Source organism: Hibiscus syriacus, unplaced genomic scaffold, assembly GCF_006381635.1.
Source record: "Hibiscus syriacus cultivar Baekdansim isolate YM2019G1 unplaced genomic scaffold, ASM638163v2 tig00010050_pilon, whole genome shotgun sequence".
NCBI lineage: Eukaryota > Viridiplantae > Streptophyta > Magnoliopsida > Malvales > Malvaceae > Hibiscus > Hibiscus syriacus.
The window spans coordinates 285159-300688 of NW_024062206.1; the positions used below are offsets into that span (position 1 = coordinate 285159).

At 32.2% G+C, this 15530-nt stretch overlaps 1 protein-coding gene and 1 long non-coding RNA gene across 2 annotated transcripts; one reads left to right on the top strand and one right to left on the bottom strand.

The window, feature by feature from the left end:
• The first annotated feature begins 8545 nt into the window (after positions 1–8545).
• Positions 8546–11302, top strand: LOC120203593 (DNA replication complex GINS protein SLD5-like). Its single transcript, XM_039203842.1, has 6 exons — positions 8546–8725; positions 9395–9517; positions 9738–9820; positions 10403–10512; positions 10920–11022; positions 11129–11302. Exons 1-6 carry the CDS (start codon positions 8549–8551, stop codon positions 11223–11225), a joined length of 693 nt encoding a protein of 230 aa, XP_039059773.1. The 5' UTR covers positions 8546–8548; the 3' UTR covers positions 11226–11302.
• LOC120203594 lies at positions 8729–14856 on the bottom strand. Its single transcript, XR_005523842.1, has 4 exons — positions 14698–14856; positions 14495–14604; positions 14056–14374; positions 8729–8740 (listed from the first exon to the last, which is right to left on the bottom strand). It is a non-coding gene; the product is annotated as an uncharacterized LOC120203594 (long non-coding RNA).
• Between the last annotated feature and the right edge of the window lie 674 nt (positions 14857–15530).

The window sequence follows — 15530 nt, forward strand, 5'->3', positions numbered from 1 at the left end:
TGCATCGATGCATAAGTAGTGCATCGATGCATCCCATTAATAATGAAACATCGAATGCAATTGGTGCATCGATGCATAAGGAGTGCATCGATGCATCTCAGCAATAATACAACATCGAATATTTATGCACCGATGCATCAGTAGTGCATCGATGCATACCTTCATTAAAAGATGAAATTGACTTTTCTCTTGGTCTAAAGAGTGAACCATTAGAGTATATTAGTTATGATACTGATATAGATCTATGTATGATTATGTAGATATAGAACGTGATCCCGTTCCGAATCAACTGAAGGATTAGAATCGAATCAAAGCAAAGCTAAGGTGAGTGCAATTTTATTTGTACTTATATTATTGAATAAACATTTGCTTGCGATGAGCCAATGATGGAGTTACTATGGTAAGAAGTAACTCCTAAAATGTTATTTGATTGGTGATCAATGTTATGATTTGTGATAATAAGATATGAGCTATATGAATATGTGATATGAATAAAGCTATAAGAAATGATTTATGTGAATACATACATTTGTGATGCATGTTATATGATATTAGATATATGTTTACACATACATATGGTATGTGACCGAAGAGAATGAACATGTGATTATAAGATCAATGATTACACGTACATTTGGTATGTGACTGAAAAGAAAAGATATATGTTCATAAGAGAAAGGATATGAATAAGTAAATTGAACTGTTATGAATGTTAATGCCCATGTTATGATAAGAGAGCTAGTGGTATAGTTGGCATGCCAAGGGTCGAGGTTTACCTATGTTCTTCGGGACATATGGACTGTTTACCTATGTTCTTCGGGACATATGGACTGTTTACCTATGTTCTTCGGGACATATGGACTGTTTACCTAGGTTCTTCGGGATCTATGGACTGGTCCTTCGGGACGAATACTGAACTAAGGTTCGGTGCCCCATGAGGGAATTGATACGAGCTGTGGTGACAGCATTAGTGCACAACCTCAATGTACTCACATACCTTAAGTTCTCAATAGTTTACATGGGCTAATAAAGAGATCAAACAAACATATTGAATGTGATATGTATACGATGGGTTTATGGTTATCAAAGGTAAGTGGTTTGAAATGTGTTACATGAACCATATGATGTTATGTGTGTTTTCTTAATGATATGATGGTATATGTTTATGTGATTATGTTATATGAAATAGTATATGTTTTATATGCCTCACTAAGTCAATGACTTAGCGTGTGATTGTTTCACACGTAGGTTTCGAGAAGAGTAAAGAGTAATGCGGAGCAAGACAAGTCTGTTCTCCTTACCAAATGTCAGATCAGAAAATATATGTACTGTATATAGAGTGTAGTTGGCATTTAGTCTAAAGATATAAATTGTATGAACTCTGATATATTTTGTAAACGTTTTGAATAAGTTAAATGTTATAAAAGTTTTTAAATTACTCATTGTTTTATACGAATAAATGTTTGAAAAGTCAATGTGACACTTCGGACTCGTATCCGGGTCGGATATGGGTTGGGGGTGTTACAATTAATGGTATCAGAGCTACTGTTTAGCCGATTCTAGGCTATAAACGAAATCAAAAGTGTTTTAAAAAGTGTATATGCCAACACAAAATGGAAAAAAAATTCTGATATGATAGGGTAAGGAGTGTGATGTCTTGTTAATAGAGTTAAATTGTTATGTTATATAAGATAAGTGAATACTGAGAATGATTTATGAGATATATATGTATATGATATGATGATATATGAACATATGCAAATGACATGTATATGATATGAATTGGATGATCATATGCACACGTGATATGTGATAGAAGAAATGATATGAGAGTTTTTAAAGTGAAATACAAGATGATAGACCTGAAGATAATAGCATTCACGTGATATGTGATAGAAGAAATGATATGAGAGTTTTTAAAGTGAAATACAAGACGATAGACCTGAAGGTAATAGCATTCACCTGCCCTGGCCAGGCAGGGAGAAGAGCGAAAACCTCAGGGAATGTCTGTATAAGATTAGAGAATGATTCATGATGTTGAATGATATTCCGATGTGTTTTTAATTGTATACTTCGTTAACTCATATAATGAATGTATCGAAATAGTTAAAAGAGTTATGAGCACCCGATCTCAAGGGTGAATTTGAGGAAGGCTCTGTTGTTACAGACCTTTGGATAAATGATATGAAGATAATGCTAGAAGATGTTCATTTCTCCATAGTAGAGAAATTAAATTGAGAAGTTTGTTATTATGTGGATAAGATGGAATATGGTGAACGAGTGTCACCATAAGGATGTTAAAAGATCAAGTGACGCGGTTATTGTTTGTAAAAGAGTTTGTATTCTAGATGGAAAGAGTTAGCATTGGCTAACAAGAGTATGTGATGAAATGTAATGGAATTATAATATGACAGGTTATGATAACCAAATATGAAGAGGATTTGGATACAGTTGTATAGTTTGATCATAGTAAGGTGTTGTGGTGAAGAAGATAAAGATTTGTATGTTTGAAGGAAATATAAGTATAATGGATGATAAGAATGAGGTTCTGTACAAGTAAAGTTGATTATCAAAGTTATGAAAAGATAGTTAGTTATGTTATAAGAAGATTTGATAATGAAATGATTAAAAATGATAAAGGATTATAAGGAAGTGCAGATTATAAGTTTGATTATAAGTAAGAAAAGTATGTAAGTTTATATGAAGAGATTATGTGTATCGTAATACAGACAAGGATGAAAGAATGAGTAAAAGTTTGGATTGTGGTGAATTAATTAGAAAATGAGGAAATAAATCAATGGATTGATTTTGATTTTGAGTGATAAGAATTGATGTTACTGTCTACAGGAATAAGTAACATTTATGAATGAAATCAGAGTTATGAATTTGAAACAAGGGATAGTATGTATAGAAAGAGTGTGGAGATGATAAGGATTTGTACTTTAGAATGAAAGAGTTAGCGTTGACTAACAGATTTTGTGATGAAATTGTATTGGATATAGTTGATATTTTGATTACGTAATGTGATATAGTGAATGAAGTGAGGATTCGTATGGAAGTGTAAATGATAAGTTCGATATAGAAACACGAAAAGTGTGCAAGGTGATGTGAAAATATTGTTTGACTCCTTAAAGTATATGTTTAATCACAATTGAAGAAGATTTAAAGTTGTGTTTTGGTCAATGATGACGAAATACAAGTTTGGTATGGTATAGGTATTAGAGAGTTATGAAGAAATAGATGGATTTTGATTAGAGTGATGAGATGGATGTTACTGTCAATGTGATGAGTGACATTATATGGAATTTTAGAAAGGTCAAAGGAAAAATGCATATCGAATGAGAGACAAAAATAGATTGGTATTACTGTTTGTGTTTATATGATAGCAACAGAAGATGAATGTATAAACGAAAAAGATAATTGGAAAACTAAAGGATTGAAAAGTAAGTTTCTGATGATGACAAGAAAGAATAAGTCAGGGAAGCACATAAGAACATTAGAAGATATGTTCTTATTAAGATGTGCAGTGAAAATTCGAGACGAATTTTCTTATAAGGAAGGGAGAGTTGTAACATCCCAACTATGGGTTAGTGACTAAATGATAAAGTTTCAGAATTTGTGATTAAGTAGAAGAATGAATTAGTTCAATGATTTTCTGGAATAAATCCTAAAAGTTGTTAGTAATTATCAAATGAAGTAGAGGATTAATAATGAAGAGATAGATTCTCTTCTTCTTCTTCTTCTTCTTCTTCATGTAGAGAAGAAAGAGCCAAGCTTGCAAAGGTAAGATTCCTTGTTAGCTGATTAATTATTTGTTAATTTTAAGAGTGGGTTCTGATCATTAGGTAATACTTAAGCTTATGGAAAGCTTAATTTGTCCTAAAATCAAAAGATAAAGAAGTTATGAAAGATTAAAGAAAATGAGTTTCTTAAGGAAATTCTGGAAAAGAGTTAGTAAGTGAATTTGAGAAGGAATTTGACTTGTCATCAATCTAAGTAAGAGATATGAAGTAATAGAATTGGATTTGAAAATGTTGCAAAATTGATGTAATTATTGAATTACATATGGAAGATAGGATTTTGAGGTTTAAGATGAAATAAATAAATATAGATTGGTTTAAGTATGTGTACTAGAGTTAAGAATGAAAAAGGGGATGAAACATGAAGAATTTAATCCAAAATGAATGATTTTCGGGTTCAAAAAGAGGATTCTGGGCAGAGTGCATCGATGCATATTCATTGTGCATCGATGCATCAAGGTTAAAACCCAGAAATTGTTTGATTGTGCACCGATGCATTGGTAGTGCATCGATGCACTCTTTTAAAATAAAGACATCGAATGCAATTCATGCATCGATGCATAAGTAGTGCATCGATGCATCCCATTAATAATGAAACATCGAATGCAATTGGTGCATCGATGCATAAGGAGTGCATCGATGCATCTCAGCAATAATACAACATCGAATACATTTTATGCACCGATGCATCAGTAGTGCATCGATGCATACCTTCATTAAAAGATGAAATTGACTTTTCTCTTGGTCTAAAGAGTGAACCATTAGAGTATATTAGTTATGATACTGATATAGATCTATGTATGATTATGTAGATATAGAACGTGATCCCGTTCCGAATCAACTGAAGGATTAGAATCGAATCAAAGCAAAGCTAAGGTGAGTGCAATTTTATTTGTACTTATATTATTGAATAAACATTTGGCTTGCGATGAGCCAGTGATGGAGTTACTATGGTAAGAAGTAACTCCTAAAATGTTATTTGATTGGTGATCAATGTTATGATTTGTGTGATAATAAGATATGATCTTATATGAATATGTGATATGAATAAAGCTATAAGAAATGATTTATGTGAATACATGCATTTGTGATGCGTGTTATATGATATTAGATATATGTTTACACATACATATGGTATGTGACCGAAGAGAATGAACATGTGATTATAAGATCAATGATTACACGTACATTTGGTACGTGACTGAAAAGAAAAGATATATGTTCATAACAGAAATGATATGAATAAGTAAATTGAACTGTTATGAATGTTAATGCCCATGTTATGTGATAAGAGAGCTAGTGGTATAGTTGGCATGCCAAGGGTCGAGGGTTTAACTATGTTCTTCGGGGCATATGGACTGTTTACCTAGGTTCTTCGGGATCTATGGACTGGTCCTTCGGGACGAATACTGAACTAAGGTTCGGTGCCCCATGAGGGAATTGATACGAGATGTGGTGACAGCATTAGTGCACAACCTCAATGTACTCACATACCTTAAGTTCTCAATAGTGTACATGGGCTAATAAAGAGATCAAACAAACAATATTGAATGTGATATGTATACGATGGGTTTATAAATGGTTATCAAAGGTAAGTGGTTTGAAATGTGTTACATGAACCATATGATGTTATGTGTGTTTCTTAATGATAATGATGGTATATGTTTATGTATGATTTATGTTATATGAAATAGTATATATTTTATATGTCTCACTAAGTCAACGACTTAGCGTGTGATTGTTTCACACGTAGGTTTCGAGAAGAGTAATGCGGAGCAAGACAGGTCAGTTCTCCTTACCAAATGTCAGATCAGAAAATATATGTACTGTATATAGAGTGTAGTTGGCATGTAGTCTAAAGATATAAATTGTATGAACTCTGATATATTTTGTAAACGTTTTGAATAAGTTAAATGTTATAAAAGTTTTTAAATTACTCACTATTTTATACGAATAAATGTTTGAAAAGTCAATGTGACACTTCAGACTCGTATCCGGGTCGGATATGGGTTGGGGGTGTTACATTTTCCACCAAATAACAATTTATCATAAAATAGTTTATTTCTTTTAGGCTTTTCGTAAAATATTATTCGTGTTCGACATAAATAATTGATAAGTTTTAGGATAAGCTTTTATACATGTAAATGCATTCATTTAGATTTGATTTGAAGAATATAAATGAGAACATTTTCAAGTAATTATAATTTTAATTTCTATAAATGTAACGAGGACATGTTCTAGTAATTATAATTTTGCCTAAAAGATTCCTTCCACCCTCGTGAAATCAATGAAACAGAGAGGGGCGCCGGTCACTTTTCTGCGGGTTCTTCTGGGTGTTCGATTGTAGGGCGATTGTTAGGTGATTATTAGGCGATGGTGAACCGAGTGATGAAAAAAGACAGCATTAGATTTGTAATATAATATTTTTTGACAAGTTTTTTGACGAATTAAGGTCTCTCACAATGACGACTGCTGATGACAATTCTTAACTTAAAATAATTTACAAATCTTAATGCTAAATAAATTAAATTACTTAAATTAATTATTATTTTTAATAAAAAATCATAATTTAAATATAATTCTATTAAAATTAAAACTAAGTTTTAATTAATGATTAATTTTAAACAAATTTTTATACTTTTTAACATTTACATAATAAATATAAATTTGTTTGTGATATATTTTGATATTCCACTTTAATGATAGGTGGTGGTATACGACGTGCTATTGTAGAATTTTTCATACCTAAAAATAATAAAAATCTCATTGGGACGAAATCTGATTTGAGGGCACCATATTATAAGTCAAACAAGTTCTGACATGTAATTATATGAACCACCTCCCAAAGCCGCCATTTCTGGAATATGTCCCGTTTACTACCACTTCAATATATTTTCTTTTCTTTTCTATTAATGTTAAGGGTTTATAAATACTTGTTTTGCCTCTATACTACACTGGATTTTCCACCTTAACTTTTGTATTATTTTTTGGTAAAAGGGTAATTTTCGTCATGGAGTAGACTTAATTTATCACTTTTGCCCCTATCGTATTTTCACATCAATTTAACAATCAAAGTTATTTAATTACATCATTTTTATAACCCTATCCCTAACTTAAAACCCTAAATTATAATCTATAAACCCTAAACCCTATTACCTCTAAACACTAACTCAAGCTTTTAAGTTAAGGGAATGGCATATAATGATTCAATTGAATAACTTTGAGGATTAAATTGATGTGGAAATACGATAAGAGAGGAAATGATAAATTTGATCTACTATAGGGGCAAATGTGACCCTTAAGTCTTATTTTTTCAGTCAATTTACTCCTTTTTATTTTATTTCAGTATCGCTTTAATATTAATATCTTTTATTAAAATAATATGATTTAATAATATTTATTAAGTGACTTTAATAATAAAAGAGTATATTTTTCTTTATAGAGAACTCGAGTTCAATCAATTATCTTTTCAAGATATGTGCGCTTTATCAATAAGCTAAAAAAGTTATGAAAGCTAGATATTACTTCATGCGACTAGGCTAGCCCGTGATACAAAGACGACAACGAATTTGTGCGTTGAAAAAAACGATAAGAAAGACTATACGAGTGCAATGGTTTTCCCCTGCGTCTAGGACGTTGGTTTTGAACACAGACGGAGCTAAAAAGTTAACTCAAACATCGCCTTAATTAGCAGGTGGTCTGATCCGCGACACAAACGGTAGTTGGATGCATGGTTTCATGATGAAGATTGATAATACGAATAATTTATTAGCTGGATCATGGAGAGTTGGACAAAGACTAATCCTAGGCAAAGAGTTCAACATTCAACAGTTGATAGTTGAAATCAATGCTAACTGAGTTGTCGATCCCTTAAACGGAATCATACAGCGAGAGGATTATCCAACTAACGTTTTGATGATAGATTGTGAGATATTTTTTTTACTTGGTAAGACAAAAAAATTATTAATAAAATAAAGAAAAAATGTCTCGTTAAAAATCTCCTTAAATCTAAACAAAAGAAAAGAATACGTTTAACCCGGAAGTAAATACATAGCCAAAAAAACAACACCGAAAAGATTGTGAGATACTGATTAAGGAAGATTGAGCTAATTCTAAAATGTCCTTCAAACCTAAATTTGTACACTCACGTTTTAAATTAATCCCTAATTTTTTGAATATTTCAATTTTATTCTTAAATTAATCCAAATATATAATTCGTTTCAACTATAATTTAAATTGAATTTTATTTCTTTTCAAACACATAATAATATAATCTAGCTTAATGATTTTATTAACATGAGATGTGGTTAGCATGCAGTTATAATCTGAGATGAAACTAAAATGTTCAAAAATTTGAGACCAATTTAAAATAAGGGTTATAGTTTGGAGATGAAATTGGAACGTCTAAAAGTTTGAGGATTAATTTAGATTGAAATTCATAGTTTGGGAATAAAATTGGAATGTCAAAAAATGTAAGCACCAATTCGAAATAGGAATAATAGTTTGAGAATGCATAGTGCACGGTCTTGTAGTTATGCGCGAATAGAACGCCATCAAAGCCGTCTGTTAATAACCAGGACATCCAACGGTTTTGGATACGAGCAAACTTGTGATCCATTCCTCTTGGAAACACCGGATCATTTGCTTTTCTTTTGGCGCCAACTCTCATTTTTTTCTGCCAAAATTGAAAACTTTCCCACGTTAAGTACTCATTTTTAGATTTGCTTCAAACCCTAGGAGAGAGAGATATGGGGTCCAGTGCCGGAGAGTGGTCGGCGGAGCAGATCGACGATTACGAGACGTTAATTTCGACGACCGATGTGGAGCTCTTGAAGAAAGCATGGCGTAACGAGAAGGTGTCTCCTGAGATCCTTCCTTTCGAGGAGGCTTTAGTTAAGAGAGCTAAAGAGCAGATCCAGTTAATGGTACTATTTGTCTATCTCATAATTTAACCTCCACCCTTTGTTTTTTTTTCTCGAGAAAAATGTACTTCAGTAAAAAAGAAAGAAAGATAAAACTGTGATTAATCTCAATTCCAGGTTTCCGTTTGGATATACATCTAATATTCTGCTTCTATACAATCGTTACTGAAATGCCAAAAAAAAAAATTAGATCTGCAATTTTTAAAAAAAAAATATTGAAGAGAAGTTAATCTTAAGTGAATACTTCTACAAACTGATTTTGAGATTAAGTTGAAAATTAAACAATTATAATCTGTCAATTATGGTTTAAATTTTTCTCCATAGGTAGAATTTAATTACATACGTGCAATTTTAGCTTTTTTAAAAGTGAGGATTATTCCTCGGAAATCCATAATTATGTATAAATGATGCAATTGACTCTATTATTTGATGAATTACTATGACTTGTCCTTTCCAAAAAATTGAAAATACTTCCTGAAGGATTATGGTAATTTAGTGCTCAATAGTTCTCAAGATTTGAACCAGATGACAAATCAAAATAATAACATATTGTAATCCCTGTTTGCAAAGGAGGGTTCTGCTAAGCATATGCTAGATTAATATTAATCCTCACTGCTAGTTACTTTGTTAATATATCTTTTCTATGAGACATAATTGTTGCTCAATTTGCAGGAGGAAACGGTAGATGACTTTGTGGAAAGTGGTCATGATCCTCTCATTGCATCACTCTATCAGATGGACCTGGATAGGGCTCAATTCTTGTTAAGATCATACCTTCGGGTTCGGCTTCAGAAGGTATAAAAGATCCTCTAAATTTCATTTCTTTTCTTTGTCTCTTCATATTGTGATGTTTCCAGGGAAGCTGAAAATTGATGATATCTCTTTATGATGGAAGAATAGACCAAGGAATCCTTCTGGTTTTGCCGTGAGATCCATTTTCTGCATTTCCTGTATGATCTGCATCCTGAAATTCTTATACTTTAGCATTGATTATTTGGTGATGTTATTAATACAGATTGAGAAGTTCATGTTTTATATCTGGAAAACGGATACTTATCGGAACCGTCTTTCAATGGAAGAAGAGAAGTTTACTGAAAGGTAAAGGCCTTACCGAGAACACGACCTCTGATAGGAAAGTATGAAGACTCAAAACTAGGGTAGTCGAGTAGTGTGGGTAACTTCTACTTTTTATACGTTTCTGTTATTGGTATTTATGAAGGCTTAGAACTGGGCTTGCTTTCGTTGACTTCTGTGTAACATTCTCTTTAGTTTTAAATTTAGTCGGGTCTTACGTTTCTGTCTATATGTAGAGATTTTTTCGTATGAATTTATTTGCAGGGATTATTGCCCAAGTACAAACGCGCATATGATATTAATGATATTAATGTCTGTATATGAATACTGTTCAACTATGTATTTATGTATTTATTTATACATGCATTGCATTTTATCTATATTTTTAATTTTCTGACTGCTGGAGGTCTTCTACGGAAGCTACTCTCAACTTGGCGTTGGGGGCAGCCTACTACCTTACCTCTCCCTTACCCCATTGCATATGGGATTTGGGTTTTGTTTGTTGTTTATTTGGAAAACTTGGTTTAGAACACCTTATTCTGGAGATGGATGGACACCTTAATGAATCTGAAAAGTTATCTTTAAAATTTGATTTCATGGTTGCAGGTGTATCCGTGACATTGGGAAACATCTTGAAGAAACCGTTCTGTCAAATTTGCCTGATAATTATCAGTCTGTATTAAACCAGTCTGTTATAAGTGAAGAAGATGATATGGGTAATTCTAATATATCTTTTTTCCCTCCAACTTTTACACTTCAATATTAAGAGGAATTATCTTGTTTCTCTGCATGGTCATGTAATTTGAAGTTAGTAGCATCCAGCATGGTTGTTTTGATGCTTCATTTTTCTTGAATGATCATGTCGAGTACATACGGCGATATGATCTTCAAAATATGTGGGAAAAAAGATTGAATATACTCGTGCCAAAGACTTGTAGACTTGTATCACAAGTAGAAAGAGATTGATATATAAACTGTATTTTCTTTATTAGCTTTACACCTTAACAGGAGTTAATTTGTTTTTCTCAAGTGATTTGGATTCAAATACTCATTGCCTGCAACTGCAATTTTGTCATGTGTACATCTTGCTTGCCGATGATTGATTTATGTCAACGATTTTCAGTTCCAGAGCCACTGCTAGACACATTTGTTGTCGCCAAATGCGAGAGAACAACGAGACCATTGTACCTTGATGGCAGCAGGCAATCTACTGGGTTTGACAGCAGGCAATTCTATATTCTCACTTCGTTCACAGCTTAAAGCTCGTAAAAAATAGTAAATATTCTCTTTTCCAGGTTACTTGCTAACAAATCTGTATCATTCATCGGGCAGGGATGACCACTTTCTAATGGTACCGGGAGATCTATGCATTCTACGTTACAGGCCATTTCAGGAAGAATTGATGAGTGGAAATATCAGTTTAGTTTGAGAGCCTACCTAATTTGTAGCAATTATCAGCAACATAAAGATGGTAACAAAATCTATTCTCTGACTTTTACAATTTGTAAATAAGAATTTGTTCTGCATTTGGGGTACTTGGTAGCTTGCCACAGGGTTAAACTATCAAAATCTTTCTGTTATAGAAGTGAGTAATTCAGTTTGTGTACTTTTAATTTTGAAGTAAAGAAGTAAAAAAGTAAAAAAACTTTAATGGCATCAAACATAGAATGATGAAAATGTTTGTATATTGTGTTTTAACGTGCATGCATTTGAGATATTGTGTGGATCCTATAACATGCATTTTACGTACTTTTAGTTTATTTATTCGATAAATAAAATAGTTAAAAGAGTTTGGTTTGTTTATTCAGTGTAAAATTGTAAGTTTTATATATTTTTCAAATTGTTGTATTAAGTAAGTTTAACTAGAGATGGCAAACGGGCGGGTCGGGTGCGGATACTCCCTCCCCCATCCCCATATCCACCTAATATTTTTTAATCTACACCCGCCCACCACCCATGATGGGTATAAATTTTCAAATCTACATCCGCCCACTCGGGTACATTTTCAAATCCATCCCCACACCCACTAGCGACATACCCATCTAGATCCACCTGACAGCAAACTAATGGGATGTTGGAGTTGGTTCCCAGACAGTTCGTGATGGGGTAGCAGTGCATGCTTCAATTTGTCAGAGGAGTAGCTCTACGAATGTTATGGAGACAGATTGTAGGGAGTATGTAGTCACAAAGTTGGATTGTTGTGTTGCTTTCGATGTTAATGTTCATAGTGCGCTTAATATGGGTTTTGAGGGGTTAAAGAATATGAAAACTGCTGCTTTTGGTGTTAATGCTTATAGTACGGCTAATTTGTGTTTAGATGACCAACATGAACTAAAGAACATGGAAAGTGACGTGGTTAGTGAGATTATAGGTTTAATCAAAGAGCCGAATATTTCCCTGATTAAAGACCAGATTAAAGACTAAATATCCTTAATATTTGGATAAATTATATGTTATATATTATACAATATTAAAATTTATAAATTAGTCTTTAAAATTACACCTAAATTCATAATGGTCCAAAATTTAATAGATATTTAGCTGGGTGGGCGGATGTGGGGCGGGCGGATGCGGGGCGGGTAATGTCTCAAACCCATTACCTGCCCACCACCCACGACGGGTACCACTTTATAAATCCACATCCGCCCACTACACGCTAAAATTATACCCATCTCCGCTCCAATTGAAGCGAATATGGTGTTGAATCCACGAAACTGTACCCGTTTGCCATTCCTAAGTTTAACGATTGAGATTGAAGTTTTTAAATTGAGGTAGTTCATTTTTTTCGTAAAATTTTCTTTATATTTATTAATTCAATAATTGTAAAACATATAAAATGTAAAAGTTCTATACTCAATCATTGAATTTTACCACTAATTGAAATATAAGATTATTGAACATATGCACATTAGATTATATTATTAGATTGGAATGTAAAAGTTTTATTGTTTAATTCATAAAATATAAAATTCTCTAAAATTATATTTTATTAAATTATCTTTATAATTTGTTTCTTTTAATATTTAAATTGAATAAGAAAAAAAATTGAAACAATTTTAAAAATCAGTAGTACATTATTTTGGATGTAAAGGGTTCAAAGGAACTATGTATAATAGTATGGATGTAAAAATCATAATACATTATTTTGGAATTGATAATTCTACGGAAACTATTTGTCTTAAAAATTAGAAGGCCAAAGTTAAAAAAGAAAGGTTCATAGTTTTTTCTCATTAATTTAAGAAAATAATATATTTTAGATAAATTAGATAAAACATTATCGTTAAAAATTGAGATGAAATTTATCATAATAGTTAAAATCGTCCTTAAAAAATTTACAATAAAAAGCATAGTTGAAACATTCATTAGCAGAAACCGTTTTTTATTATAAAGGTTTGAAAAGGGGTAGGCTTTCCCTTTTCTTTAGTTTATCACAGAGATGAAATCAACCCAACCATATGTGAAAACACGTCAATCAAGTTAACAAGTTTCAGTTCTAACTTCTGAATACAAAACGTGTGCAAATGATATATTACTATGAAATTGAAATTAAAATAATTTTCTACATTAACCTTTTTTCTAATAAATATTTTAACAATTCAACCGTTAAATTTAGGAGTAAACACAATTTAACTTGACTCAAAACAATCAATCTTTTTTACTATACTCAACTCAAAAAACCTTAACTCGAATTGACTCGACTTGAAATATCATAATTTCAACTTGGATAAAATTTAAATATGAATCAACTTATAAAATAGAACCTAAATAACTCAAAAATTTTAATAATTAATAGATTAATTTTCATATTTGAGTCAAGTTCCTCAACTCTGTATGATATATATATATCAGATGCAAAAATATGAATATATATGGTTATAAAAACGGTTTAAATTTGAAATCAAATAGTATCATATATTAAAATATTTACAATTAAATTTAACAGAAATTGGAACAACTTGACTTAATTCAAATTTTATAAACTGGGCTCGAAGATTATAAGCTCAACTAGAAATAATTTCAAATAAAGTTTGAGTTATAAAACAAGATTCATCAACTCGAATAACTCAAAGTGTTTTGACTCGACTCGAGTCGATCAAACGCTAACCCCTAGCTGATATATATATATTCCCCTTTCCTCTACTCACTACATGGTCATGGATAGAATAAGATAAACTATCAAATTTTGATTTGCTCATTCAAAAGTTCTGTATTTCGGTTCATGGTTATCAAAAGAAACACATATTTTAGCAAAGATTTACGCCATGTGGTTTGGCAAGCAGAGAAACCCAAGTTTACAAAACTTTCTTCTTTTTGAAATGTATATCATCGACCTATGATGGGTTTCCTAAAGATAAGAGAGCAAGCTTACCTTGGAATTCGTGCAATTTCTTGGGACTTTTTATCATTGACCAGGGGGTGATGAAAAGAAAATGACCATGAAATATACCAAGAACCCAGCAAGAAGAATTCCACCATATACGAAAGTTTGAGAAGAATGGACAGGATACTTGAATTCGATATTACAGCATCTCATCCTCTCCCTCTCACTAGTCACTAGTCAAAACGTTCTCAACGTATCTGCATTGTAAAGGTTTTGAACAGAACGATAAATATATACTAAAAATGTTACGTGATACGCTAAAAACGGAGGAAGAATGACAAGTAGTTTGAATATAGCTATATTGCAGGTTCACTTACTGCTGTGTAAACGTGGTGCTTTGAAGGATGTCCGAACTATTCAAATGTGCCTCTTGCAGCCGATGGTCATATAACAAAGATGAAAGATCAACAAGTTGTTCCTCGAGGTTCTGTTTTTTAATCAAGGAATGGACCCGAATTAAAAAAAAAAACTGCACAAGTTCAAATAATTCGATTGGTTAGCTAGATTAGCTGCGACTTACATCCAAGTATTTCTCTATTCGCTCGACTAATTCGTGTGGGAAAGGTTCGGGCAGGTTTGTTGTTTTCTTGTAAAACTTCTCCACCCATAGCTCGGTAGTTGACTTGTTCTTCTTTCCTTTCACGGGTTCACAGAGTGGGGTCTTCAAATATTCAGCAGGAAAAGATTGGACAGCCAGAAGAAAACGGGAAAGACTCGATAAATAATATAAACACTAAAGATTACCAACTAGGACAAGGAATGACTATAAAGAAGTGATAGAGAAGCGGTGGCGGATTGATGAACGTTACTCTTATTGAAGAATCAAACATAGAAAAGATCTAAGATTCGATAAAGAACAATAAAGGATGAATGAGGAAGGTAGCGACAATAGATATGGTTCTTTAGGGTTTTTTTTTGGTACTGGAAACAAGATAAGAAATAAGATTAAAACAAGATAAAGAAAAGAAAAAGGAATTGCAAATAAAATAAGATAACAAAGAAATCAAAAAATCTCCTTTATGAAGGTGAACTATAAAGATGATTGATGACGTGGATGGATATGTGAAAAATCGATGGATAGTGTCCTATCGAGCCCTCCTAGTCGCAATGAAAAGGCAAACACGATAATATGGCTCTAACCAACCCTCCTAGTCGCGATGAAAAGACAAATTGGAGTGTGAATATTAATCTCCCTCACAAGAACTTGAAAGAACTCAAGAAGAAGAAACTTCGAAAACACAAGACAATCAGCACTTGCAAAAACGAACTCTCGTTGTATTATTAATCAAAGAAATCTTGAATTACAAAATTTAATGAAGACTCCTTTATATAGGGACTAAGTTCTAAAGGTCT

What these genes read in the sequence shown, in the direction of transcription:
- LOC120203593 (XM_039203842.1), top strand. Translation starts at nt 8,549, where the DNA reads ATGGGGTCCAGTGCCGGAGAGTGGTCGGCGGAGCAGATCGACGATTAC. An exon ending in AAGAGCAGATCCAGTTAATG is followed by an intron (nt 8,726 to 9,394) that starts GTACTATTTGTC and finishes CTCAATTTGCAG; the next exon opens with GAGGAAACGGTAGATGACTT. An exon ending in TCTACTGGGTTTGACAGCAG is followed by an intron (nt 11,023 to 11,128) that starts GCAATTCTATAT and finishes TTCATCGGGCAG; the next exon opens with GGATGACCACTTTCTAATGG.